Below are 25,298 nucleotides of genomic sequence, written 5' to 3'. Positions count from 1 at the left end.
CTATGTAAATCACATGTACCGGGCCCAGCACCCGGAAAGCACATGTCCGGTTCACCAACCCCAGGGGACAGGATGATGGGGGAGAAGGGCATTCAGGCAAAGGGACCAGTGTGTATGCAGCCAGGGCATCTAGGGAACTGCAAACAGATGAGAGTGGTGACAGATGGGCTGGAGAAGTATACAGGAGGGTTGCCTGTGACTACAGGTGTTTCCAGGATGCAGGGCTTCCAGGTTGAAAACCAGGATGGGCAGGTCACCCCAGTCGGTGCACAGGCCCCTGGGAAGACCCATGGGGAGAACAAATGAGAAATGGAGAGGGATCTGAGCATCCATGCGGCCTGATGAAATTGAGATGATAATGGTGGTACCAAACCTTGCATTTCCTCAGCTAAGGATTTTCTCACCCACTCTCTCACCTGATTCTCACAACATCCTGTAAGGGGCATATTTGTTCATTCAAGAAATATACATTGAGCACCTGCTATGTTCCCACACTCTGCCAGGAGCTAGGGAACCAATGCAACTAGATAAACCTGGTCCCTCTTTCCGTCCCCAGGTCCTTCCAGTGCAGGGAAAAGACAGACAGCACACAAGGTTATAAACTGTTTCCTAATACACAGTTGGCTTTTGAGCAGCACAGGGGTTAGGGGCACCCACACCCTCCTGCCCGCTACTCCTGCCCCTGACCCCCTGTGCAGTCAAAAATCTGCATATACCTTTTGACTCTACAGCCGGCCCTTGGCATCATGGAGTCAACCAACCTTGGATGGAAAACAGTATTTTCGATCCGCAATTGGGAATTCGAAAATACTGTTTTCTATTCAAGGCTGGTTGAGTCCACAGATGTGAAACCCATGCAAAAGAAGGGCTGACTGTATTTATGGAAACAAATCTGCGTATAAGAGGACCTATGCAGTTCACACCCGTGTTGTTCAAGGTTCAACTTAATTACAGATTGTGATGAGGGTCAATGAAGGAAACAAACAGAAGCCGAGACCATGTAGGAGAGCATTGCTTTGGTCAGGGTGGTCAGCGAGGGCCTCTCTAGAAGGTGACATTTAAGCTGGGGCGGAAGGATGAAAGGGATCGACCATGGGAAGAGCCGGGACAGCAGTCCAAGCAGAGGGTACAGCATGGCCCAAGGCCCTGGGGGGAGCACTCTTGATGACCAGTGGGCTGGAGCACAGTGATCAAGGGGCGTGGCAGGAAGTGACAGGAAGAGAGCAGAGCCCACCTTGCAGGCCTTGTGGGCTGGGACTATGTGTGTGGGCGGATTCTAGTGCCGAGTGGGGAGCCACTGCTGAGTTTAAGCAGGGCGTGGTGGGTCTGACTCATTCTCATCAGATCACGGAGGATCAGCAGGCAGGGAGACCCCATCAGAGGCTATCGCTGTGTCTGTGCCATTGCAGGTATCATGAGTCCCTTTCCGGAGGAGGAGACTGAGTCACAGAGAAGGCAGGAGATCTGTCTGAGTCACACACCTGTCAGAGGTGCAGCTGCCCAAGTCTGTGTCTCCAGGTTTCATTGTTTTATTCCCCCTTCTGTACATGAGACTCAGATGTTAGCAGGACGGGCGCCTTCCCAGCTGAGAAGCTAGGAGCAGCGTGACTTCCAGGGCACCGGGCACTGTGGATGGTGGCTGCCCCGGGACTCAGTGTGAGAGGAGGTGGCTGATGGGAGCTGAGGCCCCAGCACACCCTGCAGTTACATATACTAGTATAGCTGAGGTCAGAAAAGAGCCACGTGTGCCTGCGCCTCTCTGGGCCTCAGTTTCCCCAAATGTCAAGTGTTGAGCTGGTTGCTCTTCCAGCTCTTCACTCCATCCTTCCATCACCTACTAGATACCCGACATTGTGTTAGAAGCTTACAATCCAGCTAAATATTTACAGTAAGTAATTAAAATAGGCACCTCAACCCTGCATGGGGTCTTAGGGAAGACTTCCTGGAAGAGGTGATACCTGCACTGAATCTTAAAGGGGTTTAGGAATTCACCTGATGACAAAGGGACGGCATTCAGGTAAGGAGGGCAGGATGGACAAAGGCCAGAGGTGTGGAGAGGAGCCTGGGGGCGGGCACTATATGCGGTTGACTCTGTGGACCATCAGGTACAAAGCTTGGGGTAGTGGACACTGAGAAATGAGCACATGCCAGCTCTGGGGTCCTGGGGGCCCTGAGGAGTTTGGGGAGCTGTGTGGTTTTTATTTTTTAAGAGCAGTTTTATTGTGATAGAGTTCACATACTATACAATTCATCCATTTAAATTGTACAATTCAGTGATTTTTAGTTTTATTCACAGAATTGTGCAACCATCACCACAATCAATTTTAGAACATTTTCATCACCTTGAAAAGAAACCCCATTAACGTCACTTCCTATTCTCTGCTCTCTCCTGCTGCTGCCAACCACTAATCTATACTCTGTCTCTGTGGATGCACCTATTCTGGACATTTTCATATAAATGGAAGCATATACTATGTGGCCTTTTGTGACTGGCTTCTTTCACTAAGCACAATGTTTTCAAGGTTCATCCGTGTTGTAGCATGTATCAGTCCTTCATTCCTTTTTATGGCCAAATAATATTCCATTGTATGCCATTGTGGGCTTTTAAGTGGTGCACAAAGGCTTGCACTTTGGAAAGCTGGCTGTGGAACGTGAGCAGGAGGAGACCAGATGGCCAGGAGAGGCTGAGGAGTGGGTGGGAGGAATTTTCTGGATGCCCGCAGGAGTGGGAGAGCAGCAAAGAAGAGGCAAGACGGGGCACCGCTGAGGAGGAAAGACCTGGTAATTGATTGGCTGAAGGGGTGAGGGGAGCGGGGAGGCATGACAGAAGAGCGGGTTTTATGAAGCACAGAGCCAACAGATACAGAAACCACAGAACACCCAGTAGGAGGGCCAAGGGCTGGCTGGGCAGCACGCTTCATGAGGGAAGGCTTCTGGACGTGGCAGCCTGGAGAGCCTGAGAGGGGCCAGGACATGGTGATAAGAGAGGAAAGTCAGGAAGGCAGTCCAGATGGAGGGGCTGGCACAGTGTGGAGGGGAGAGTGGGCAGCTACCCACCAGCCAGGCCCCGGGAATCGCCAGCAGATGGAAGAGGCATGCTAAGCTGGGCAGGCTCTCACCCAAAGGGGAACCAGGAGGATCCTGGTCTTGGAGCCAAAACCCTTTGGCATCTGTCAGGATGGTCCTAGACTCTCACGGGAGCCTTGTGCCCCCATTCTACAGCAGAGGAAACTGAGGCTCAGAGGTGTCAATCGCTCAACTAGAACGAGGACTGCAGTCGGCCTATCGTGACTGGACAGTGCCAAGAGAGTGGGGCTTCCCCTTCATCCAGCCAGCAGGGACAGGTTGGTGCCTAAGGGGAAGCACAGCCAAGTGGCGGGAGCCCTGGCCTGGCGCCCAGAGCAGGAGCTGCCAATCCCCGCCCAGCACCGTTAATGCAATGCAAGTCGCATAAAGGCTGCGTGGTGTGGTGGTTAGGGGAGTGGCCTCGACTCAGGCCACCTAGGACTGAGTCTCAGCTCTGCCACCGGAAGCCGCATCCTTGGAAAGGTACTTCACCTCTGTGCTTCCGTTCCCCCATCTGAAAAAGGGGGTGGTGACATCACCTCCATCACAGGGCTGGGTGAGGCTTGGGTGAGTAACTGCAGGTTAAGTCCTTCGGATAGTGCCAGCACTTAAGTACTCAATAAGTGTCTGCTGTTTCCTATTTATGCTCTAGAGCCGTTTCCCCATCGGGACACTGGAAGCCCTAGTAACTGCCCAGAGGCACTCACTGCCCTCCTCACTGTAGCCTGGTTGGTTGTGTAATGTCCTGCCTTTCGCCTCACCTGGCAGCTCCTCAAGGACTAGGCTGGAGCTGGTTCTCCTCCGAGATCCCACAGGGTCCGGTCAGGGTGGCATCGGCCAGGGTGGTTGTTGATTAGGACGGTAGCCACCTTCCAAGAGCGTGGCCAGGAGACCCCGTGAGGAATAATTACGGCAGCGGAGGAAAGCACTGTGAACTCAAGTAATATACGTGCCAAGGAGGGTGGGAGGGCTGGACCTGGTTGAGGGGTTGGAGTTGCCTGCCAAAGGTCACACGGGACTTGAGCATGGAATGCAATCCCGGTGAGAGCCCCTGGCCTGTGGACAGTTTAGCCGCCTTTCATCCCAGGGAGGAACTTGCTCCTTGCAAAGCTCTTCCCTGTCCACCTTCTCACTTAAGCCTCCCATGATCCCCCACAAGACACCACAGCAGAGCTGGGATTATGAACCCCAGTAAGTGGAAGAAGAAACAGGCCAGGAAAGGGGCAGGGCCTACGGCACAGGCCTTCCGATTCCCTGCCCAGGGCCAGGGAGAAGGGTAGGGCGGATCGGCGCAGGCCCACACAGGAGTGGCTACCTCTTGTAGCACCTAAGCCTTGAGCTGCAGGACCTTGAACCCAAATCCTGAGCAGACCCCAGAGCAGGGAAGGCCAAAGCCCCTGGGAGATCCCAGATGGCGGAATGCCCACTGAGTGCAAACACTGCCCTCCTCAGGCTGTCCTTGGTACTTCAGCCCCCCCTTTATTTTAAAAAATTGATCCAACACCTACTATTACAGTAGCTACTATTCACTGGGCACCTGTTCTGTGCAAGACTTTATGTTGTTGCCTTACACGCATCTGCCAAATACTCACCATGGCCTGCAGAAATGGGTCTTAGAATCATAATTTTACAAATAAGGAAACTGAGTCTCAGAATAGTTAAGCCACTTGTCTAGGGCCACACAGCTAGTAAAAGGCCAAGCTGGGACTCAAACCCAAGTGTGTCTGCTTCCAAAGCCAGGGCCCTTGCCTGCTCGACCACACCACCTCTCTACATGTTCCGTGCTGTGCTAGGACTGTGCTACTATAATGTAAACATGTCAATCATCTGGAAGTCAGGAATCTAGTTACAGGAATCAGGGCCCAGCCAGCCATTAGTAAGCAAGACTGGGCCGTAGGCACTGCCACAGGCCTCTTCAGACTCAGTCAAGACTGATGCCAAAGCTGTGGCACAGCCAACCTGGAACAGGTAAGGAAGGCCTGCCAGGGGCCCCATCTGAACGCACAGACAGCTTCAGAGACAAGAAACCAGGTAGCCTGGGACTTTCTTGGGAGTCCCAGGTTAGGACTGCCATGTTGGAGGCTGGAGATCCCAAAGAACTTCAGGAGATGGGATTTCCCAGCAATGACACTGCGTGGCCCCTCCATGAGGCTCCGTGGCCCCTCGTGATGCTGCGTGTTGCTTCCATGAGACTGCATGGTCCTCTCTGAATCCTCCTCTGGTTTTCCCAATGACTCTCCTTGTCTTCTCTCCCAGGTTGCCCATCCGGAACCTTCAAGGCCAACCAAGGGGATGAGGCCTGCACCCACTGTCCCATCAACAGCCGGACCACTTCAGAAGGGGCCACCAACTGCGTCTGTCGCAATGGCTACTACCGAGCAGACCTGGACCCCCTGGACATGCCCTGCACAAGTACGTCCAGGGTCTCTTGAGGGCGACACCTGCCTGAGTCCCCAGTCACCTGCAGAAAAGCCCAGGGTGTGGGCTGGGTGGCTACCCAGCTATAGCCAGCTTTTCCTGAGGGAGGCGCAGCCAATTGCCTGGTGGGAAGAGACATGGAAAGCTGGTTGGAAAAGGTGGTCCTCGGGTGGATGTGCTACCAACACGCAGATGCCACGGGGCTGGCATCTGGCCCCTTACCGCCTTCTGTTAAGTCACCTGGAGGATAAAGTCATGGTCTTGAGTCACAAAGGGACAGAGAATGGGAGGCTTGGCAGCAGGAGAGCCAACACAGGTGGTGTCTGTGGCAGAAAAGGCTGTGTTCTAACCTGGCAGTGGCTGCCTGAATCACAGGCCAAGGTTCTCTGAGAAAGGGGTGACTACAAGGGCAATGTCACAACTCCCGTGTCAGAAATGGCGTTCAGCTGCAAGTAACAGAGAGCTGACCCCAGTGGCTTAAACCAGAAGGATTTAGTTTCTCACATAATAGAAGCCAAAAGATAGGCAGTCCTGGAATAGAATGGTAAATCCATGAAGTTCTCTGAAACCTGGCGTTTTCTTTCTGCTCTGCCACCCATAGCATGTGGTTCCCATCCTTCAGGTCCCCTCATAGCTCAACATTGCTGCCAAAGCTCCAGCCATCACACACATTCTAGGCAGCAGAAAGGAAAGGGGTAAAGGGATGTTCTACAGCTGCCTCCTTTTAAGAAAAAATCCTAACCAACAACTTCTACCGTAATCAGTGGCCAGCACTTAATCACAGGAAGCTGGGAAATACAGTCTTTTAGCTTGGACATATTGCCACCCTGAATAAAATTGGGTTCTGTTATAAGGAAAAACGGGAAATAGATACTGGGTGGGTATAATCCCCAACACAAAAAGACTGTCCCTAGTAACAAACACCGAGGAGGTTGGAGTCCAGGGAGAAAGGTTTAAGCAGATGTGCAGCAGGATGAGAATTGTATTCTAGAAACATCTCTCTGGTGGGTGCAAAGGAGAAAGGATTTAGCGGAAGCCTTTTGGGAGGCGTGGGTGGGAGCCAGGGCAGGAATGTACCCCCACAGCCCATGCTGACTGATGTGCCCCCCTCTCCCCCTTCCCCTCCCCAGCCATCCCCTCTGCACCCCAGGCCGTGATCTCCAGTGTCAATGAGACCTCACTCATGCTAGAGTGGACTCCGCCCCGTGACTCGGGAGGCCGTGAGGATCTCGTCTACAACATCATCTGCAAGAGCTGCGGCTCAGGCCGGGGTGCCTGCACCCGCTGTGGGGACAATGTGCAGTATGCACCCCGCCAGCTGGGCCTGACTGAGCCACGCATTTACATCAGCGACCTGCTGGCTCACACCCAGTACACCTTCGAGATCCAAGCCGTGAATGGCGTCACCGACCAGAGCCCCTTCTCACCTCAGTTCGCCTCCGTGAATATCACCACCAACCAAGCAGGTAAGCACTTCAAATCAGGCTCTGGGGGCAGCGCTGCGCCATGCTGTGCCAAATGGGTATCCTACCAGCCCTCGTTAAAGACGCCCTCACATCGGTGGAGTGGTTTCCTCTTTTCAAAGGCGGTTTGCATGATCCAGCCACCTGGGAGAGTGTTACCTCTCCCTTGCAGCGGTATTTATAATAATCGCTGTCACTTTGCTGAATGTGTGTTATTGAAGGTGAAAGTGAAGCTTCTATAACAAGATGGCCCAGGGTTGGGCGGCTTAAAGAACACAGAAGTGGATTTCTCTCTCCTGTAGGAGTCCAGGGGTGAGCAGTCCAGGTTAGCTGGGTAGCTCTGATCTGCGTGGAGATTCAGGGACCCAACCCAGGAGATTCTATCTTGTCTCACCACCCTCCATGCTCCTGGTTTGCATGGTCACAGCAGTGTCGCGTGTCTGTGCTCTAGCCTGCAGGAAGGGTGACGGAGAGAAGACGCAGGGCAGCGACCTACCTTTAAGGAAGTGGCACCCATCACTTCTGTGCACATTCCACTGGAAGGAGATTGATTGGTCAGGCGGCCTCACCCAGCCACAAAGGAGGTTGGGAGGCGTCATCGCTCCCAGCCTAACTTAAACCTCTATCACAATGGAAGGCGGGGAGACAGATTTCAGTGGGCGTCTAGCAGTTTCCACAGGGGCTGTCTTTGAACCTCCACCCCACCGCAGTCTAACTACAGCAAAACTCTTCTCCCTAAGCTCACCTTTAATCATCCTTTCTGTGACCCCCATGTCACCCTCCATCTTCTGCCCAGCTTGCCTTCATGGCAGAAACAATTGCCAAACAACGCAGGCTCACCACCACCACCCCATTCCCGCTTCACTTAGGCTTCCGGCCCCTTCTCTCCACCAAGACCACTGTCCTCAGGGCCACCTGAAACCTCTGCGTGGCCAGGTCCAGGAGACACTTCCCAGCTCGTCCTCCAGCCAAGGGCCACATGAGATTTTTAAGGACCTTGTGGTGCCTGTGGGTGGAAAGCTTTGTGGTTGGCTCTGTGAATGTGCCCTCAGTCGTTCACTCAACAACCCTTGCCAAGCCCCTGCTGTGGGTGCGATCTGAGCCCTGCCCAAGGAAGAGCCAGGGCAGGCCAGGCTCCCGCTTATCTTTCTGATGCCAAGTGGGGTCCACACAGTGAATGCTCAGGGAATCCAGAGGTGGGGGTCCAGGAAGGCTTCATGTAGGAGGCAGGGTGTGACCTATAGTTTAAAGACCCAATAGAATTTTTTTTTAAGATTTTATTGGGGAATTGGGGGAGGGGAACAGTGTTGGGGAATCGGGGAAGGGGAACAGACAAGTTACTGTCCTTTTGTTCTTCAGGATAGTTGTGGAGGATGTCGCTTCACTGGCCCATGTTGGTATTAATCATTGTGCTTTTCCCGGGTGAGGCAGTCGCTCGCTGGCCATTGGACGGCCGCCCACGGCAGCTCACGAGAGCTCACGCCAGCTGCCAACCAGCCCCCACTGCAGCCCACGCCATCGCCGGTGATCCACGGCAGCCCAGCTCCAGGTGGAGCTGTTGTTCACCATCTTAGCTGTAGAGGGCTCAGTGTCACTGGCCCTCATGTGGGATCCAAACCGAGGCCCTGCTGCTCAGAGCTGGCGTCCCAAGCCAACTCTTAACCAATGCATCACTCAGCCAGCCCAACCCAATAGAATTTTGAAGGGAGCGATATGAAGAAGTGGAATTCGAGTAGGGGGAAGGACGTGCATGAGAACATGGAAGGAGTGAAGGCAACCAGCTCCACCTGGTTGAGGGGTGCTTTCGCACATGACCTCACTGCCTACCCCTGGTCTCTTTAGGTAGAAGGCACCTGTGTCTCCATTTTACAGGTGATGCTCAGAGTAGTTGAGTCACAAAGCAGGAAGGATTAAGAGGCAGGAATTAACTAGGTCTAACGGACTCCTGTGCTTACGCAAAATCTAGGGTGTGTCCAAGGAACCTTGAGTGTGACTGTGGGCCTGACTGGACGTGTGAGTGTATTTGTGAGAATACGTAGGTATGTCCTATGTGTTTGGGTGACTGTGTGTTTGTGACTGCATGTGACTGTGGCGTGTGGCTTCTTATTGATACATGCATTCGTGAGTATGGGTATGTCTGAATCTGAGGGTGTGGAGGGGGTGTGTTTGAGCGTGAGTTTGTATGTCTGAATGTGGTCTGCCTGTCTGTGTGTTTGTGCCTGAGAAGGAGTGTGGTTTTGTTTGTGAATGTTTGTGGTGTTGCTGTGGCTGAAAGGGCGTGTGTCTGAGCATGTGCCTGCAGTTTTTACAGGGCCGTGGGGGCATTTAAGTCCCCACTCAGATTGGGGTCCGAATGGAGCTGACTCAAGGTGGGCCATCTGAGAGGGCCTCACAAACCAACAGCTGTTGGCAGAGACACCTAACAGACTGTGAAGCCTCAGCTGTTAAGTCTCTCCAGCTTGAGAAGCCCTGAGGTAGGGAAGCCCAGGCTCCCAGTGGGAGTGGAGGGGAGGGAACCCTTCTCAAGTAGGACGAGGTAGAAATCCCCCAGAGCCCCTGGAGTTCTTTCCCTGGCCGGGGTGTGTGGGGGGGGGGGCCTCCCCTACATTCATTTGGGAGCCCTGAGGGTGGAACTGCCCACTCAAGAAACCTCAGTACATTAGCAGCACGGATGGAGTCTGAGCTGCTGGGATGGACCCCTCCTGTCTGGAGCTGGGGGTTCCCAGAGAACAGAGATGGGGTAGAATGGAAGCGAGGGGCTTCCAGAGAGGAGGGTGCCGGGGGAGTCCTCAGGATTGAAAGACAGAAGCAGTGAGAAACAAGCACTGGAATAGGAGCCAGGGACCTGAGTTTGAGTCCCAGCTTTGCCATTCATGTGCTGGATGACCTTAGTGTATTCGTCAGTGGTTGCTTCCATAACGCTGCATAACAAAACCACCCCAAAACTCAGTGCTTGACAACAATAAACATTTTCTCGCTAATTAGTCTGTAGGTCAGTGAGGTTTTAGCTAATATGCACAGGCTGTCTGTGCCGGGCAGGACTCCAGAACGTGGGCTGCATTCAGTCTGTTCCATATGTCTCCTCCTGCTCCTTGGACCAGCAGCCACCCAGGCTTATTTCTCTCGTGGTGCATGGTGGGAACACAGGTGGCCGGCCGGGCCAAGCCACGCCACACAAACACAGATCCCGCTTGTGGCGCAGTCACCCACAGCCAACGAGCCCTGCAGTTACTTGGCAAAGGGCGTGTGTACAGAACCCTGTAACAGAGGAAGAGCTGAAATAACTGATCCAGCCTATCACACTCGTGAAAATCACTTCCTGCCTCCAGGCCTCAATTTCCCTACCAAATGGTGCAGCAGAGCGATATGAGAGCTTTTCAGAACACAGGTTCTGGACCCCGCGCCAGGCCTGCTGAATCAGAACCCCAGGAGTAGGCCCTGAGAAGCTGCATTTTTATCAAGTGGCTGGAGTGCTTCCTATCCTCAGTCAAATTTGGAAAACTCAGGTTGAAGTGAGTCTAAGCCCCTGTAAGCCCTCCAAGCCCTGAGGCTTTCTGGATCATAACCACCCGTTCCAAGCCCCTTGATGAGTCCCACTCTCTCATAGATGCCCAGAGCCCAGCTGGGAACTGTGCCACCACACCATACCCTTACCTCATTATCCCCCCTTTCCAGATGAGGAAATGGAGGCCCAGAGAAGGGGAATCGTTTATGCTAAGTCCCACTACTAAATGGCCTCACTAGGATATAAACCCAGAACCATGTGACTCCAAGTCTACACTGGATAAGACAAAGTTCCTGCCCTTGCAGATTTACATCCTGGTTGGGAAGATAAGACATGGACAGTCTACATACAAAATGGCATGAGTGAGGCCCCGAGGAGGGGTCAGGGAGGTGAGCGAGCTCACAGGCAGGAGAGATCATTTCCTCCTGCTGATTGGGAGAAAGACATGCCATGGAAGGCTTCCTGGAAGAGGAGGCATTTGAGCTTGGCTTTGAAGAACAGAGAGGCTTCTAACAAGTAGAGATGGAACCATACAGGGAGAGAGTTGTCCCAGGGGAGGAGGAAAGTACAGGAGGAAGGCTGGAAGGAGAGTTCTCCTCCTTAGCACCAGGCTCCTCTGTCACAGGGTCTTTGTACATGCTGTTCCCTCTGCCTGGGGTGCTTTCCCTCCCCACCCCCTCACTTCCTTCAGGCCTTAGCTCATGACTTGGTCACATGCCCCCAGCACCATGGCCGTCAAGTGCCTGTGGCTGAGTTTTTGCCTCATGTCTTGGACCATTTCCTTCCCGTCCAGCTCCCCCACCATCACCACTCGGTGGCACACGATGGGTCTGCTTTTCCTCGACATGGTTTTCCCAGCACCTAGACAGGGCCACACCACAGTGAATGGTCAGTGAACATTTGCAGCAGGGCTCAGAGAAGCATGGCGTGAAGTGGGGTGTGGAGAAGTACGATAAGGCTGGAAAACAAGGCTGGAGACTGCATTTCCAGACAAATGCATTCAGTGGTCGGTTTGAATCAGACCCTAAAATTCAATATATAAATATCTAGCTCACTGCCTTAAAAGGAGAAAGTATTTCTTTGGGGCAAGTGACTGGGCCTTGCTTGCAATCCCCTGGCATTCACCAGGGCCAGAGCTATCTCCTGACCATAAAGCCGTCACGCCGCCTTCAAACCACACTCCACCATCCCAGAATGCCTTTCTGCCTCATATTCATGAGGCCTCTCAGGACCTCCAGAGAAAGGAGGCCGGGCTGGGCTGTGCACCCTCACTCGAAGGATGAGGAGACAGGCCTTGGGAGAGATCAAGCATGTGCCTAGGCTCACTCAGCTGGGAAGGGGCAGACCCAGGATTCAGTCTGGCCGTCCAGGCTCTGTGGCCCTCGACACAAACAAGACCAGAAAGGGACGGGAAGGAGATGGACAAGCTTCAGGGTGGGCATCGGAGGAGAGCCTCTCTGAGGAGGTGGTGTTTAAGCTGAGATCTAACTAACGAGGCAGAGACAGCCATGCAGACCTGGGCTGTGTGCAGCTTGTCAGTAATGCGGGGCTCGTCCTCGGGGCTACATCTAGTCTTTGGCCACCTGCCAGGGCTGCATGGGACACGATGTCCCCTCCGAGCAAGCTCTGAGCAGCCGTACCTCTGCCCAGTTCCAGAGCAGGTGGAAGGAGTCTGGCGCTTGGCATCAGGCATTTGAATCAAGTCTGGCTGCTCACCGGCACATAGCCGTGGACAAGCCACTTAGCCTGCGTCTGATCGCTTCTTGCGCGTGGGTTCCGTCATCCCCTCCTTGCTGGACTGCTGTGAGGCTTTGAGCTCACAACAAGGTGCCTCACGGACTGCTGGATACAGGCAGCCTCTCAAAAAGCAGGGATCATTCTATATCCACTCTCATCATAATAATAGCTCACATTTACCAGGCGCCTACCATGTGCCAGCCACCATTCCAAGCCCTTAACGGTGAATCTGCACAACAACGCTATGAGGTACGTCCTGTCAATTAGCCTGTCTTTTGGGTAAGGAAAGCCAGCCATGGAGAGTTAAGGGACTTGCCTGTGGTCATCAGGCAGTCAGTGGCAGAGACTGAACAATTACGCTGCTGCATACTCAGAGCCCAGTATTGGTCAGACCCAAGCCTCTGCAGCGGTCAGGTGGGCTGTGCACATGGGTCCATCCACACCACAGCCTGGCTGAGCCAATGCAGCCTTGGGGGCCACCTGTACTGAACAATAGATTGACCAGTTAGGAAGCTCCCCCATTGTCATGTCCTAGTGGGTCATGTGGGAGAAGAGGCATCAATGATGGGCTTGGCAAAGTTGGCCCTTATCCAGCAGGGCCCTTTCCAAGCTGTGTGACCAGGCTCTAATAGGAGGCCTCACTTTTCTGAGCCTCAGTGTCCTCACCTTCAACATGGGTACTTATCTATCATTCCAGCTTTGCCAGATGGTTGCCAGATTAGCAGTAATGCAGACAAAGTACCTAGGACATAGTCAGTGGACATAGTCGGTGGACAATACGTGGCAGCTTAACTTGAAACCAGAAGGTGTGTTAATTTCCTATTGCTGCTGTAACAAAATACCACAAACTTGGCAACTTAGAGTGACACACAGTTCTTTTTTTTTTTTTTTTAAAGATTTGATTGGGCAATTGGGGGAGGGGAATAGCACTGGAGAATTGGGGGAAGGGGAACAGACAAGTTGCTGTCGTTTTGTTCTTCAGTCTAGTTGTGGAGGACGTTGCTTCACTGGCACAAGCTGGCACCATCATTGCACTCTTCCTGGGCGAGGCAGATCAGTCGCTGGCCTCTGGACGGCCACTCACGGCGGCTGCTGGCTGCCGGCTATACACAGTAGCTTATGGCAACCCACTGCAGCAGGGGACTGCAGCCTACACCGTCGCCGGCGACTCAGGGTAGCCCAGCCCCAGGTCGAGCTGCCGTTCAGCATCTGAGCTGTAGAGGGCAGTGTCACTGGCCCTCATAGGTAGGATCCGAACCCGGGCCCTCTGGCATCCCAAGCCAGTTCTTAACCAACGTGCCACTCGGCCGGCCTACAGTTCTTAGTCTCACAGTTGCACAGGTCTGGTCCTGATCTAGGCAGTGTTCCTTTCCGAGGCTCTAAGGGCTGACCCATTTCCTTACTTACTCAGGTGATAGAAGAATTCAGTTCCATGTGGCTGTAGGAGGGAGGTCTCCATTTCCTGGCTGGCTGTCAGCTGCGAGCTGCATTTAGCTCCCAGAGGCCTCTCTCTGTCCTTGTACATGGCCTCCTGCCACTCAGAAGCGGCAGCAGGGCATCGAGTGCCCCTCACACTCCAGCTCTCCCGTCTCTGACCCTCGGCTGGGAAAGGTTCCCCTCCTTTAAGGACTCAAGCGATTAGATTGAGTCTACCTGGGTAATCCAGGATAATCTCCCATCTCAAGAGCCATCACCTTAATCACATCTGCAAAGTCCCTTTTGCCATGTAAGGTGGCATAGCCACAGATTCCGGGATTAGAGCATGGACATCTTTGGGGGCCATTATTCTGCCCATCGCCGATGGGAACATGAGTCGGATTAAACCCCATCAGCATTGGCAGGGGCGTTGGAGTTCACCCAGTGCAAACACCCCCTTTTTTTTTTTTTTTTTTTTGGTCAGGGGGAGGACTGATGCCCAGAGAGGTTCCTAAGTGGCTGCCCAGGCAGAGCCGGTCTCCTGCAGCCTGGCCAGGTGACACCACTCCACATGGCTTTCTCGTGGAAAGACTTTAAACTTTCCAAAGCCCTTTCTGCCACACTGTTCTCCTGTGATCCTCCCGCCCTCCTGGGGGGCAGGCACACAGTGGCTCAGTGTCTAGAACTGGCATGAGCATGTACTCACTTACTTCTGTCCCTCGGGGCGGAGAGGATCAGAGAGAACCTGACCAAGGGAGCCCCTGGCGAGGCCCAAGCCTGGGGAAAGAAAAAGAGGGGGGGGGCATTTCCCTCCCCGGGCCGAGCCCTCTGAACGCATCATCCTCTTTGATCCTCCCAAGCATTCTGCAGGGAAGGCATTGCTGGCCTCGAGTATCAGTTAAGATTGGGTTTGGCTGCATGTAACAGGAAGAAAAATAACAAGATAGCCACTGCCACAGTTAACGCTGTTTAACAATCAACCACAAAACCAATGGCTTAAAAGCAAGAAGCACCTATCTAGCTCAAGTAGTCTCAGGGTGGGCTAGATGGGTCTGGGCGGGGAGCGTTCACGTGTTTGTGCTCCATCTCCCCCAGGTCACTCAGCAGCTCTTTTGTCAGTGCTTTATTGCATGTTTGGGGCTGACTGCTGTCAGCTGGTTAGGAGTGGCCCTGGCTGGGACAACTGGGGCAATAACTCTGTTGCATGTGTTTCAGCCTCCAGCAGGTTGGCCTGGGCATGTTCTTGGGCAATCAATCCCAGGGATCCAAGACAGCCAGCAGATACATGCAAAGGGCTTTTTCAAGCCTTTGCTTATATCATGTTTGCTGATATCCCATTGGCCAAAGCAAGTCACATGGCCAAGCCCAGAGTCAGAGACAGAGGGGAGGGACTACACAAGTAACAGGACAAAGGGTGTAGATATAGGAAGGTGATTAATATAACCCGTCTACCATAGTGGCTTAGACAAAATGGAGGTTTGTTTTTCTTATGCATAAAGGATGTCTCAAGACAGGAGTAAGGGCAGCTCAATGGAATCATCAGGGATCCATGCTCCTCAGCATATAGCATCTTGTTCTTATGGGCCAAAATGGCTGCAAGAGCTCCAGCTATCACTTCCATGTCCCAGGTGGCAGGATGGAAGAAGGAGAGTGAGAAGGGTAGGACTCCTCCCTATAAAGAAGACTTACTTGAAGTCCCACACTTCAGCGTATGTCATAGGCAAGCACATTGTAATATGGCCACTTCTAGCTGCCAGAGAGTTTGGGAAAATGTAGTCTTTTATTTGGGCACAGGGTACCTAGCTAAGAACAAGGGTTTTGTTAATCTGAGAAAGAAAGAATGCATATTTGGTAGGCAGTGAGTAGTGTTTGCCACATACCATTTTGTAGGTGAGGAATCCGGGCTCAGAGAGAGAGAGAACTTGCCCGAGGTCACACAGCCACTTGAGCCTAAGAGAGCTGGGATCGGAACCCTGAACACTGCCTCTTCTCCCCTGCACCAGCATCACCACCACCATTCAAGAGCCTCTGCTGAGCACTCAGCTACTCACCGTGCTGTTTGAGAGTCTGAGAGGCCCAGACAGCTATACGTAGCTGATGTCCTCTGACCCCTAAATGTGGGCCACGTCCTGTGCTAAACACTTTACATGCAGGTCTTCTTTAACCTGCCAACACTTCTGCCATGGTCCCCACTCTATAGAGGAGAAACTGAGGCACAGAGGGGTGAAGTAGGTTGTTCGGGCCACCTGATTCAAGGCCCAGGCAGTTACCTTGCTTGTCCAGGTTCTGGGTCCCATCAGCGCAGCCACAGGTAGGATCAAGGTAGTTCGGCAGCTCGCTGGGAGGTGGGTGATTAGATGTTTCCACAGCACCAAGCACAAGCAAGGCCTGGCCTCTGCCTGCTCCAATTTCATTCGGGGATAAGGCCAGGTAATCAAGGAGAGGGAAAACCAGCCTGGTCCCAATCTGATCCTGATCCCAATCCCAGCCCTGCCGCCTGTGGGCTAGGGCACCCTGGGCAAGAGACTTGATCTGACTTACTTTCCTCACCTGTAAAATGGAGGTGATTAACCCCCACTCCATCTGATTGTGTGGCAGCCAGCAGGTGCTGCTAAATCTACACTGAATCAAGGGAAGAATGAATGGGCAGATGACCAGCCCAATTGCCACCCTAGACAGGAGCTTTTCTCAGATTCAAGGGAAAAATAACATCTCCTGGACCCCTTTTGTTTTGTTTTGTTTTGTTTTTCAAAAATATGTTTCATAGGTCATTGGTCCCAAAAGACATTAATAACTATTATGTGGGGAAAAAAGGGTTCTGAGACCTAGACTGCCAGGTTAAACCAGGTTAACTGGGTTTCTCCCAGGACTGCAGGACTTCTCAGAGCCTTGAATAAAGGAGTGTGAGTCTCACAACGGAGACTCACATGCAGGGGCCTAGATCTCTGTGTATCTCCAACTTTCTTGGCCACAGAACACCTTTTCTTCGTTAGAAAAGTGCCACCCTAGCACCAGTTCTCAGCTTTTCCTTTTTGTCGGTCCCATGCAATACTCTTAAGAGCCTTGGTCCAATCAGAGAGAAACAAAGGCCCGTTTTCTGGAAGAGTTTTATTTGTGGAAATTCTCCTTGTGAGAATTATGATCAGGTCACCCAGAATTGCAGTCGGATCATCGGGAGTTAACTGTATTGCTATGAGTTTTAAGAGATGAAAGCTCGAAACAGCTATTCCATTATCAGCCAGAAATTCTAGGAGTCCTGTCTGGGGTACAGTATTCCTGCTGCAAATCCTGAAAAACACAAGCACAATAATAAACAGTTGTAGTATTGTAGGTCAGCTGATCAGCAAGAGGCCCCTTGTCACAGCAGCAGGTCAAATCGCAGGGGTCTGAGGGAGAGTGAATTGTTAGTGACTGTCATACAAGCCACCCTGGCTACTGACTGGGGCCATTGCTCCAGGGTCCAGTCCCCAAGGTTAGTGGACTCAGCCAGGTTCCTGAAGGGGCTAGAAAAGGTGAGAGTCCTCCTTCCCTCCCTCCCTCCCTCCCTCCCTCCCTTCCTTCCTCCCTCCCTTCCTTCCTTCCTTCCTTCCTTCCTTCCTTCCTTCCTTCCTTCCTTCCTTCTTCCTCCCTTCCTCACTTTTTCCAATAAATATCAACCAAGCCACACAGTGTTCTAGGCACTAAGGATAAAGGACTGAATAAAAGAGACAAGATCCCTGCCCTCAGGTAGTGTTAGTGCCATAAAGAAAAACAGGGCGTGAGCTAGGAAGTGGCTGGAAGGGAGAAAGTGGTCAGGGAGGGCCTCTCGGAGGAGGCGGCAGTTGAGCTGAGCCCTGAATGAAGAGGAGGTGGCCATGGAAGACTTGGGGGAAGAGGTTACGAGGCAGAAACATTGTGGAGCCCAGACCCTAAGAAAGCAATGACCTTAGTATGACTGGAAACAGAAAGGCCGGCCAGTGCGGACAGTGCCTGGGAGCGAGCAGGTGAGTGGAGGGAGGTGGCAGGCACCGGGCAGGTGGGCCTTGCAGGCCATGTGGAGCATCTGCGCTTTCTTCCAGGTGCAGTGGGACGCCACGGCGGGCTGTCAACGGGAGTGAGGGTGTCAGGGAGGCAGCGGGGTCTGAGAGGCTGGGGCTGGGGCTAGAGTCTCAGACTGTCCAATGCCCAGCGACTTTTCACTCCTTCTAAACTCGGGGTCTTCTGATTGCTGAAAGGAGAAAGGTCAAGTATGGGGTCTCCTTGGTTTCTCAGAGCTCAAGGCTGTGGAGCTAAAGCTGAGCAGGACCCCGTCGCAGTAGCCAGGGTCACAGGCCTCTGGCTTCATGCCTGTCAAAGTATCCTAGTCCCAGACGGCCATTAGAGACCACCTGGGTCAGGCGCACACGGAAGGCTACTTCCCCAAGTCTGGGCTAATGAAGGGACAGGATGCTCCCCCAGGGCTCACAGGGGCCAGCAGGGCCCCTGACCACCTGCTCCAGCCACGCAGGCCCCGCCTGGCCAGCCTCCGCCTTCCCCTCTCTGCCACAAGCCTCTTTTGTGCTTGCTCCCTGGGGCTCCATCTCCTTGTAGGGGTCACGGGGCACCACTGACCCCATCCCCCCCGCTGGCGTGCCCGGCTGGTAATTGAAAATACCAGAATTCCCTGAAGACCAACTTACAGGGAAACCTGACACCCCAGGGTGGGCAGCGGGCTGCTGGAGGGACGGGAGAACATCCAGCTGTTCTTTTGCTCCGCTGTTAATCCCCCTGGATTCCAGGAGAAAGGCCAGCTCTGCTTGGCCCCCCTGCCTGCCTTGATCATCTTCCCAGCAATGCCGCCTCCTTGCCACACCCAGGGATACGGGGCTTACAGGATCAGAGCCGGGTTAGCTGCCTGTAACCCAAGCCTGCCAGCTAAGCTCCCCAGGCCCAGACCCCCATGGCCGTGTGGGACCTGCCTCCACCAACAGCTGAGCTCCCCGAGCCGGGGCGGCCCGGGTGGGTGGTGGGTGCGGTGTGTCAGCGAGAGCGGGGTAGAGTTAGCTTTACAGCAACAGAATGGGATCTGGACCAGGGTGTCCTCAGAGGCCCTCTGAGGTCCCCTGGTTACCAGACCTCCCCGGTCAGCCTGCATCCGCCATAGCCACTGGAGGGGAAAGGGTGTGTTGGACCCGGCTGGGCCTGGGCTCAAATCCCAGCTCCACTGCCTGCTGTGTGACTTTGGGCAGGTTATTTCCGACCTCAGTGCCTCCATTTCCTCATCTATAAAATGGGTATAATAATACCAGCCTCATGGGGTTGACATATAACATGTGTCAGTTTAAAGTGTACAATGTGACTTTTAATACATATGTATTGCAAAATGATCACTACAATAAGGTTAGTTAACACCTTCATACCCTCATATAATTACCATTTTCTGTGTGGTGATAACATATAAGATCTACTCTCCTAACTTTCAAATGTACAATACGGTATTGTTAATTATAGTCGCCATGCTGCGGAACTCAGATAGATCTCCAGAACTTAGTCATCTTGTAGCTGGGGTTTGTACCCTTTGACCAACCTCTCCCCATCTCCCCCTCCCCACAGCCCCTGGCACCATTCTACCCTCTTGAAATATTCTTAATAATACCTCCCTCTGGATGGTGCCAGCCGCCACGCTCCAAATCTTTACATGCATTTCTCCTTTCATACTTATGGCATCTTGCCAGGTAGGAGGCCCCATTTGACAGCTGTGGAAACCGAGGCTCAAAGAGATTAAGAGACCTTGCTCAAGGTCACATGCTGGGGAGTGGAGCAGTGGGGAGTTGCATGCAGGTCTGTCTGTGTGATTCCACCCTCTGAGCTCCCAACATGAAGCTGGACTTCCTTTCCGGGGGCTGGATTGAAGTAGTCCTCACCCGAGTGTTCTGCAGTTCTAAGCAGGAAGCACTGGGTGCGTAAGAGCACACAGTAGGGGCTTCATAAGAATGTGCTTCACCCGTCCTTGTGGTTTCAGTGCCTGTCTGATGCTCCACAGATACAACAGATCGGCAATGGCAGGAGGGGCGTGGCAGCACGCCCCTCCCACCCCTCCCCACCTTGGGGAGGGATCCCAGCATTCCAAGGAGCCCTGGATACAGCCTCCCAGCCCCTCAAACCAAAATTATCCTCAGATACTTGGAGGCAGAAGCAGGGGGTATGTCCCCCCCACCCCCTGTTCTCTGATAGCTGAGTTTAAAACACCCTCATCAGCTTCTCAGAGTGCACACGTGCACACGCACACACAGACCTGAGTGGTCACTGCCCTGTGGCTTGGCTGAGAGGGGCTGAGAAGCTGCGGGGAGGCCAGGAGTGGTGCTTCCTGGGCCAGCAGGGCCGGTCAGGATCTCCTAGGTTGGCCCAGGTCTGTGCAACTCCAGGATCCTGGCTTCTCTTGTTTTCAGCAGGGAGCTGAGGACAGGCCAGAGAGAGGGTCAGACAGCCCGGGCCTCACAGAGGAGCCTGGGCCGCTGGCATCCAGGAGAACAGAGTGCTCAGCTTTGCACAAAAGGGGCTCTGGAGGTAGGGCTGGAGCTGGAGGTCAGGGAATTAGGAGACAGGAAGTAGGAAGGCTCTGAGGGCAAGCAAGGAGCATAGCTGGGGCTGGGTAACTTGGCTCCAGGCCCAGCTCAGCTCCTCACTAGCTGCGTGACCTTGGGGAAGTCTCCGTGTGTCTCTGAACCTCAGTTTCCTTTTCTGCAAATTGCGGATCTTAACCCCCAGCCCACACTGTTGCTGAGAGGATTAAATGAGTTGACACAGGTCAGCTGCTCAGTGCACAATAGCAAGGGCCCAGGGACACCCGTGGATGCTCACAGCACTGACCACATGCCAAGTGCCACGCTGAGGACTTGATGCCATTTAATGCATTTGCTCCTCACAGCAGGCCCCAAGGTACATTCCTGTTGGGCCCATTTTATAGAGAGGAAACTGAGGCACCAATAGGACTCGTGCAATTATCCTCATTCGTTTCTGGTGAACATTTACCTAGAACCAGTGCTGTGCGGATGAAGAACCCTGAGATGCCAGGCTCAAGGCCTAGCCCTCTTCTGTCTTTGCTGCATGACCCTTGAGCAGGTTGCTGAGCAGCAAGAAGCCTCAGTTTTCCTATCTATAAACTGGGGGTGTTAATAGCCCCCAGTTGACACGGCAGTTGTGAGTCTTCTTTGTTACACCTGTGTTACTAGGTGCAGCGAGCCTGGGACGGTGGTCGGCAGAGAGTAAGGGCTCCGTAAAGGTTAGGTGAGCGGCTTTATCCGTACTATTACGTGCGTGCACACTGCCCTTAAAGCCCTTCCAATGACTTCATGGAGCATGAGGACAAGGTGCTTTATTCTTTGTTTCTCAGCTTCACTGTCTGCAAAAGGGGCCCAAAGATGTCTACTACACAGGTTGGGGTGAGGATTAAATAGGTTAATGCAGCTCAAGGGCAGAGCACAGTGCCCAGCATGTAGTAGGTGCTCAGTAAACTGTGGTTCGTGGGGCCGCTGCTTTGGATCGAGTCCTCTTGATACCCTGAGAGGGAACAAGGAAGTTAGAGTCTGCTGGTTTGACTACGGAGGAGACGGCAGAGAGCCAGGTCCCTGATCTTCCCAAGAGGCCGCTGCCCCTGGCAGGGCAAGGAGCCACGCTGAGGGTTAGGCAGCCCTCCCTTCGGGTGCAGAAGGAGCAGAGCTTGTCAGGGACTCCTGGACCAGGATCCAAGTCCTTCTGGCGGGGGCTGCGACTCTGTCTGGGGCGTCTTCAGCTCCTTGAAGTGCTAAAGGGAAGCCTGGACCTGCTCAGGCCCACGCTGGCTGCTCAGCTGACCCAACTCCAGGCCAATGGCATGGTGGGAAAGCCAGGCAGGGAGCCTTTGAGCTGTAAGACCTCGGAGACCTGGTGCAAGCAATGAAGGGGGAGGTGGCGGCACTTGCCTAAGGTCACACAACCAGTTAGTCGCAGGCCAGAGAGCAGAACCTGGGTCTTCTGACCAACAGGCTGTTCCCTCCACCCTGGGAACGAAGGGACAAAAACAGAACAAGAAGCGTGTTTGGGTGGGATTTGGTGGAGAGAAAGGTCAGCCTCAGGCAGTGGGCACCTGTGCTGTTCAACACAGGGCATCTGCTTGTCACAGACCTGCCCAGGAGCCAAGAGAGACTGCAGGGGGCTCTTCCTTCACCTGGTGTGACCTTAGCCCCTCCTGTGACCATGAAAACCTCATGCCCAGAGAGGCAAGGGGGCTGTCCCCAGTCACGCCGTAGGGTGAGACCAAGTCAGAAGTCCATCCCTGGCCAGTCCAACTCGTGGGATGACCACTGCTCTGGACAGCGTCAGACCTGGGTTCAAATCCTACCTCCCCCCCCAAGGGGCTGTGTGATCTCTGGAAGCCCCATGCTCCTCTGAGCATCGGGTTCTTCACCTGGTGGGGCTAACGCTGCCCCCTCACCAACAGTCAGCTCAGGAAACACATGTGTAAAGGGTCCAGGGCCGTGCCTGACACGCAACACAGTAGGTCTTTTGTGCAGGTTTGTTCCATTTGAGAAGAAGGCAAAACACACGGGCTGGGGTACAACGTGAAATAAGGAATCAGGGAAAGGGCTGCGTGCCATGAACTCACTGTGTGATTTTACGGGGCCCACAGCCCCTCTGTGGACCTCAGTTTCCACATCTGTAAAATGAGGGGATGGGACCAAATTATTTCTAAGAGTCTTTCCAGCACTGAACACAGCCACCCCTGACTTCCCGTTCCCTTCATCTAACCACCTTCCACGAGGAGACGAGCAACACCAGGGGAGGGATGGATTTAATTGATTTTATTGAGGTAAAATTCACATAACATCCAATTAAACCATTTTAATATGTATAATTCAGTGGCATTTAGTACATTCACAATCTTGTGCAATTACTACCTCTATCTAGTGCCAAAACATTTTCATTACCCCAGAGAAAACCCCGTACCCGACATGCCCCATTCCCCACTACCCCCAGCCCCTGGCAACCACCAATCGGCTTACTGTCTCTGTCAATTTATCTATTCTGAATATTTCGTATAAATGGGATCACTCAATATGTGATCTTTTGCGTCTTTAACTTAGCATATTTTTGAGATGGACATTTGGGTTGCTCCCACCTTTTGGCTACTGTGAATCATGCTGCTCTAAACATTCATGTACAAGTATTTGAGTACCTGTTGTCAGTTCTTTGGGGTATATAATTAGAAGTGGAAGTGCTGGGTCATATGGTAATCCTATGTTTAACTTTTTAAGGAACCACCAAACACTTTTCCATAGTGCCTGTGGATTTACTTTTACATATTTATTTTGGGGGTCAGTTTTATTCCCTGCTGTATCCCTGGCACCTAGTAGGCACTCAATGCAAATTTGTGGAAGGAATGACTCTCCCACCTTCTCTGCTTCCCTCTCCCAGAGCCCCGTCACCATGACTAGGGTCTGGATGTCCCCTGGTCTAGTAGACTGTAAGCTGCAAGAGAGAGTGATTGACATTTCATCCATCCCACTCAGGACCAGGCCAGAGAAGGGGCCCAGTGCATCTCTCTTGACTTGATGAGGCTTCAGCTTCTGCAGGGATGACCCAAGTTGTCGGTATCTGTAATCTGAAGGTGCCCCATGAGAGCAGCACCTGTGGCCCTGCATTTGTCCCTCTGCACCCTGTCAGCTCCCCAGGCTGTGTGGCCTCGGTTAGATGCGTTCTCTCTCTGGTCTCACAGCTCTCTTTGCTCCCCTCTGAGGTTGGGCCAGAAGCCGCACCCTCTCATGCCTGCCCTGACCTCTGACCTCTCTTTCAGCTCCATCGGCTGTGTCCATCATGCACCAGGTAAGCCGCACCGTGGACGGCATCACCCTGTCGTGGTCCCAGCCCGACCAACCCAACGGCGTCATCCTGGACTATGAGCTGCAGTACTATGAGAAGGTACCTGTGCTCCTGGCACTCACCCCACCTCCACCTCCACCTCCACCTCCCTGAGGGCTCTCCTAGGCTGGGGCCTGGGGTTCTACCGTCTGGCAAGATAAGTCACGCTGGTGAAGCAGACAGAGCACTGGCCTCAGAGTCAGGCTGCCTGGCTCGTGTTCTGGCTTCACTCCTCCCTGGCTATGAGACCTCAGGCACCGAGTGCCTTGACCTCTCGGAGCCTCACTTTTCTGGTCCAGGGGATCCAGCCAGCAATGTCAGTAAAATGCAGTGCTCACAGTTCGTCCCCCACCAAGACCCCTTCATCTTGACTTCAGTGGACCTGATGTTCTGAATGAACTGGTTTTCCAAAAAGTGGCACTTATTAAGCAATAATTAGTCATTCACCCATTCTAAAACAGATTTGAAACTGTCCAGGGTGAGAGAGTGGCGCTTCCTCCCAGATCCTCCTGATTCCAGCTAAAACACTTGTTTTCGTTGGCCTGAATGCCCTTTGTATGGGGAGACAGTGGTTTTTCTTTGAGCTTTTAAATCAGACCCTTAAGACTCCCTTCAGGGACCTCTATGGAACCAGGGACCCAGGGTTGGAGGCTACTTGTATAGTAGAAAGAGCATTGGACTAGGAGTGAGAAGCCATAGGTTCAAATCTCAGCTCCATCCATAACCAGCTGTGTGACCTTGGGCAGGCATCTTTCTGTCTCTGAGCTTCAATGTCTTCCTGTATCAATGGCAAATGAGATCACCTCTCACATGGGGGCTGTGTGGGTCAAAAGCAGGTCTAGTGCCCAGAACGGGACCTGGCCCTCAGCAGGGATGAATGTGCTTTCCCTTCCTTCCTCTTCCGCCCATCCTGCTGCGTGGTGTGCAAGGGCTACACGATGTATGGCCAGGTGAGCTCAGCACACCTGAATATGGGGCCTGTAAAGTACAGGACCCAGGAGTGGACAGAGCAGCTGGACATCAGAGGCCCAAGAAACTCCCTGTTTTGACTGGGAGCCTTTCTTACCGGCTCCCTGAGGCACAAACAGCCACAGAGGCTGCAGGAAAAGGTTTGCTGGCCACCCATTCAGACTAAGGTGTAAATGACTATGTGAAGTGCTTTAGTTGAGGCCAAGCCCACTGGGAACCAGAAATGGGTGGGAAGGCTCTCCCCAAAGACTGAGAGGAAGAGAGGTGGAGACAGCTCCAGCCAGCCCTACTGGAGCCCCGCCTTCAGAGGCCCAGCCCAGCCCTCCCACTCTATTAAACGATGGATCAGCCAAACTCTGGCGAGTCTGAGCGGTTCATCAAATACTTCTCCAGCCTCACCCAGCTAGTTTATGACTGTGTTTTCTTGCTCATCCTGTCCTGTTGGCAATGCATTCCAAGAGGCCAGGGACCACATCGACCCCTTTCACCACCTCCCCAGCACCCAGTGCCTGGCATCAAGGAGACACTTAGTAAGCATTGGTTGAATGAAGAAGTGATAAATCCCTTCCTGTGGCCTGTTCTTCAAAGGTGGAGACCTGGCCTTATCTTTGCTGTGTCCCCAACCTGGCACACAGTAGGTGCTCAAGAGGTATTGTTGGATAGCCTGAGCTGGGATGACGTGAGGAACATGGCTCTGGGCATCCCAGGTAGCCAGGCCAGCTGCTCCCAGGCCCAGGAAGCCCCAGGCCCTACAGGAGTCAACATGTCCACCCCCTCTGGCAGGAACAGCTTAACAACTCAGAATTCAAAAAGGGGGAAAAAAACTAATTAAGAAGCCTTATGATTAAATGAAACTGAAAGTGTTTGTC

General features: G+C 53.1%; 1 protein-coding gene across 1 annotated transcript in view; it reads left to right on the top strand.

Moving 5' to 3' along the window:
- The first annotated feature begins 3,591 nt into the window (after positions 1 to 3,591).
- The window catches only part of EPHB2 (EPH receptor B2), a 43,976-nt gene continuing 22,269 nt past the window's right edge, over positions 3,592 to 25,298 (top strand). The window contains exons 1-4 of the mRNA XM_019631447.1: positions 3,592 to 3,633; positions 5,323 to 5,478; positions 6,615 to 6,950; positions 23,396 to 23,520. Coding sequence (XP_019486992.1) covers positions 5,466 to 5,478; positions 6,615 to 6,950; positions 23,396 to 23,520 — 474 coding nt within the window. The 5' untranslated portion in view covers positions 3,592 to 3,633; positions 5,323 to 5,465. The remainder of the gene's footprint in view (positions 3,634 to 5,322; positions 5,479 to 6,614; positions 6,951 to 23,395; positions 23,521 to 25,298) is intronic.

The sequence above is a fragment of the Hipposideros armiger genome, unplaced genomic scaffold (genome assembly GCF_001890085.2).
Source record: "Hipposideros armiger isolate ML-2016 unplaced genomic scaffold, ASM189008v1 scaffold_999, whole genome shotgun sequence".
Classification (NCBI taxonomy): domain Eukaryota; kingdom Metazoa; phylum Chordata; class Mammalia; order Chiroptera; family Hipposideridae; genus Hipposideros; species Hipposideros armiger.
The sequence above is the reverse complement of the archived record's forward strand: the minus strand, read 5'-3'. Positions and strand labels throughout refer to the sequence as shown.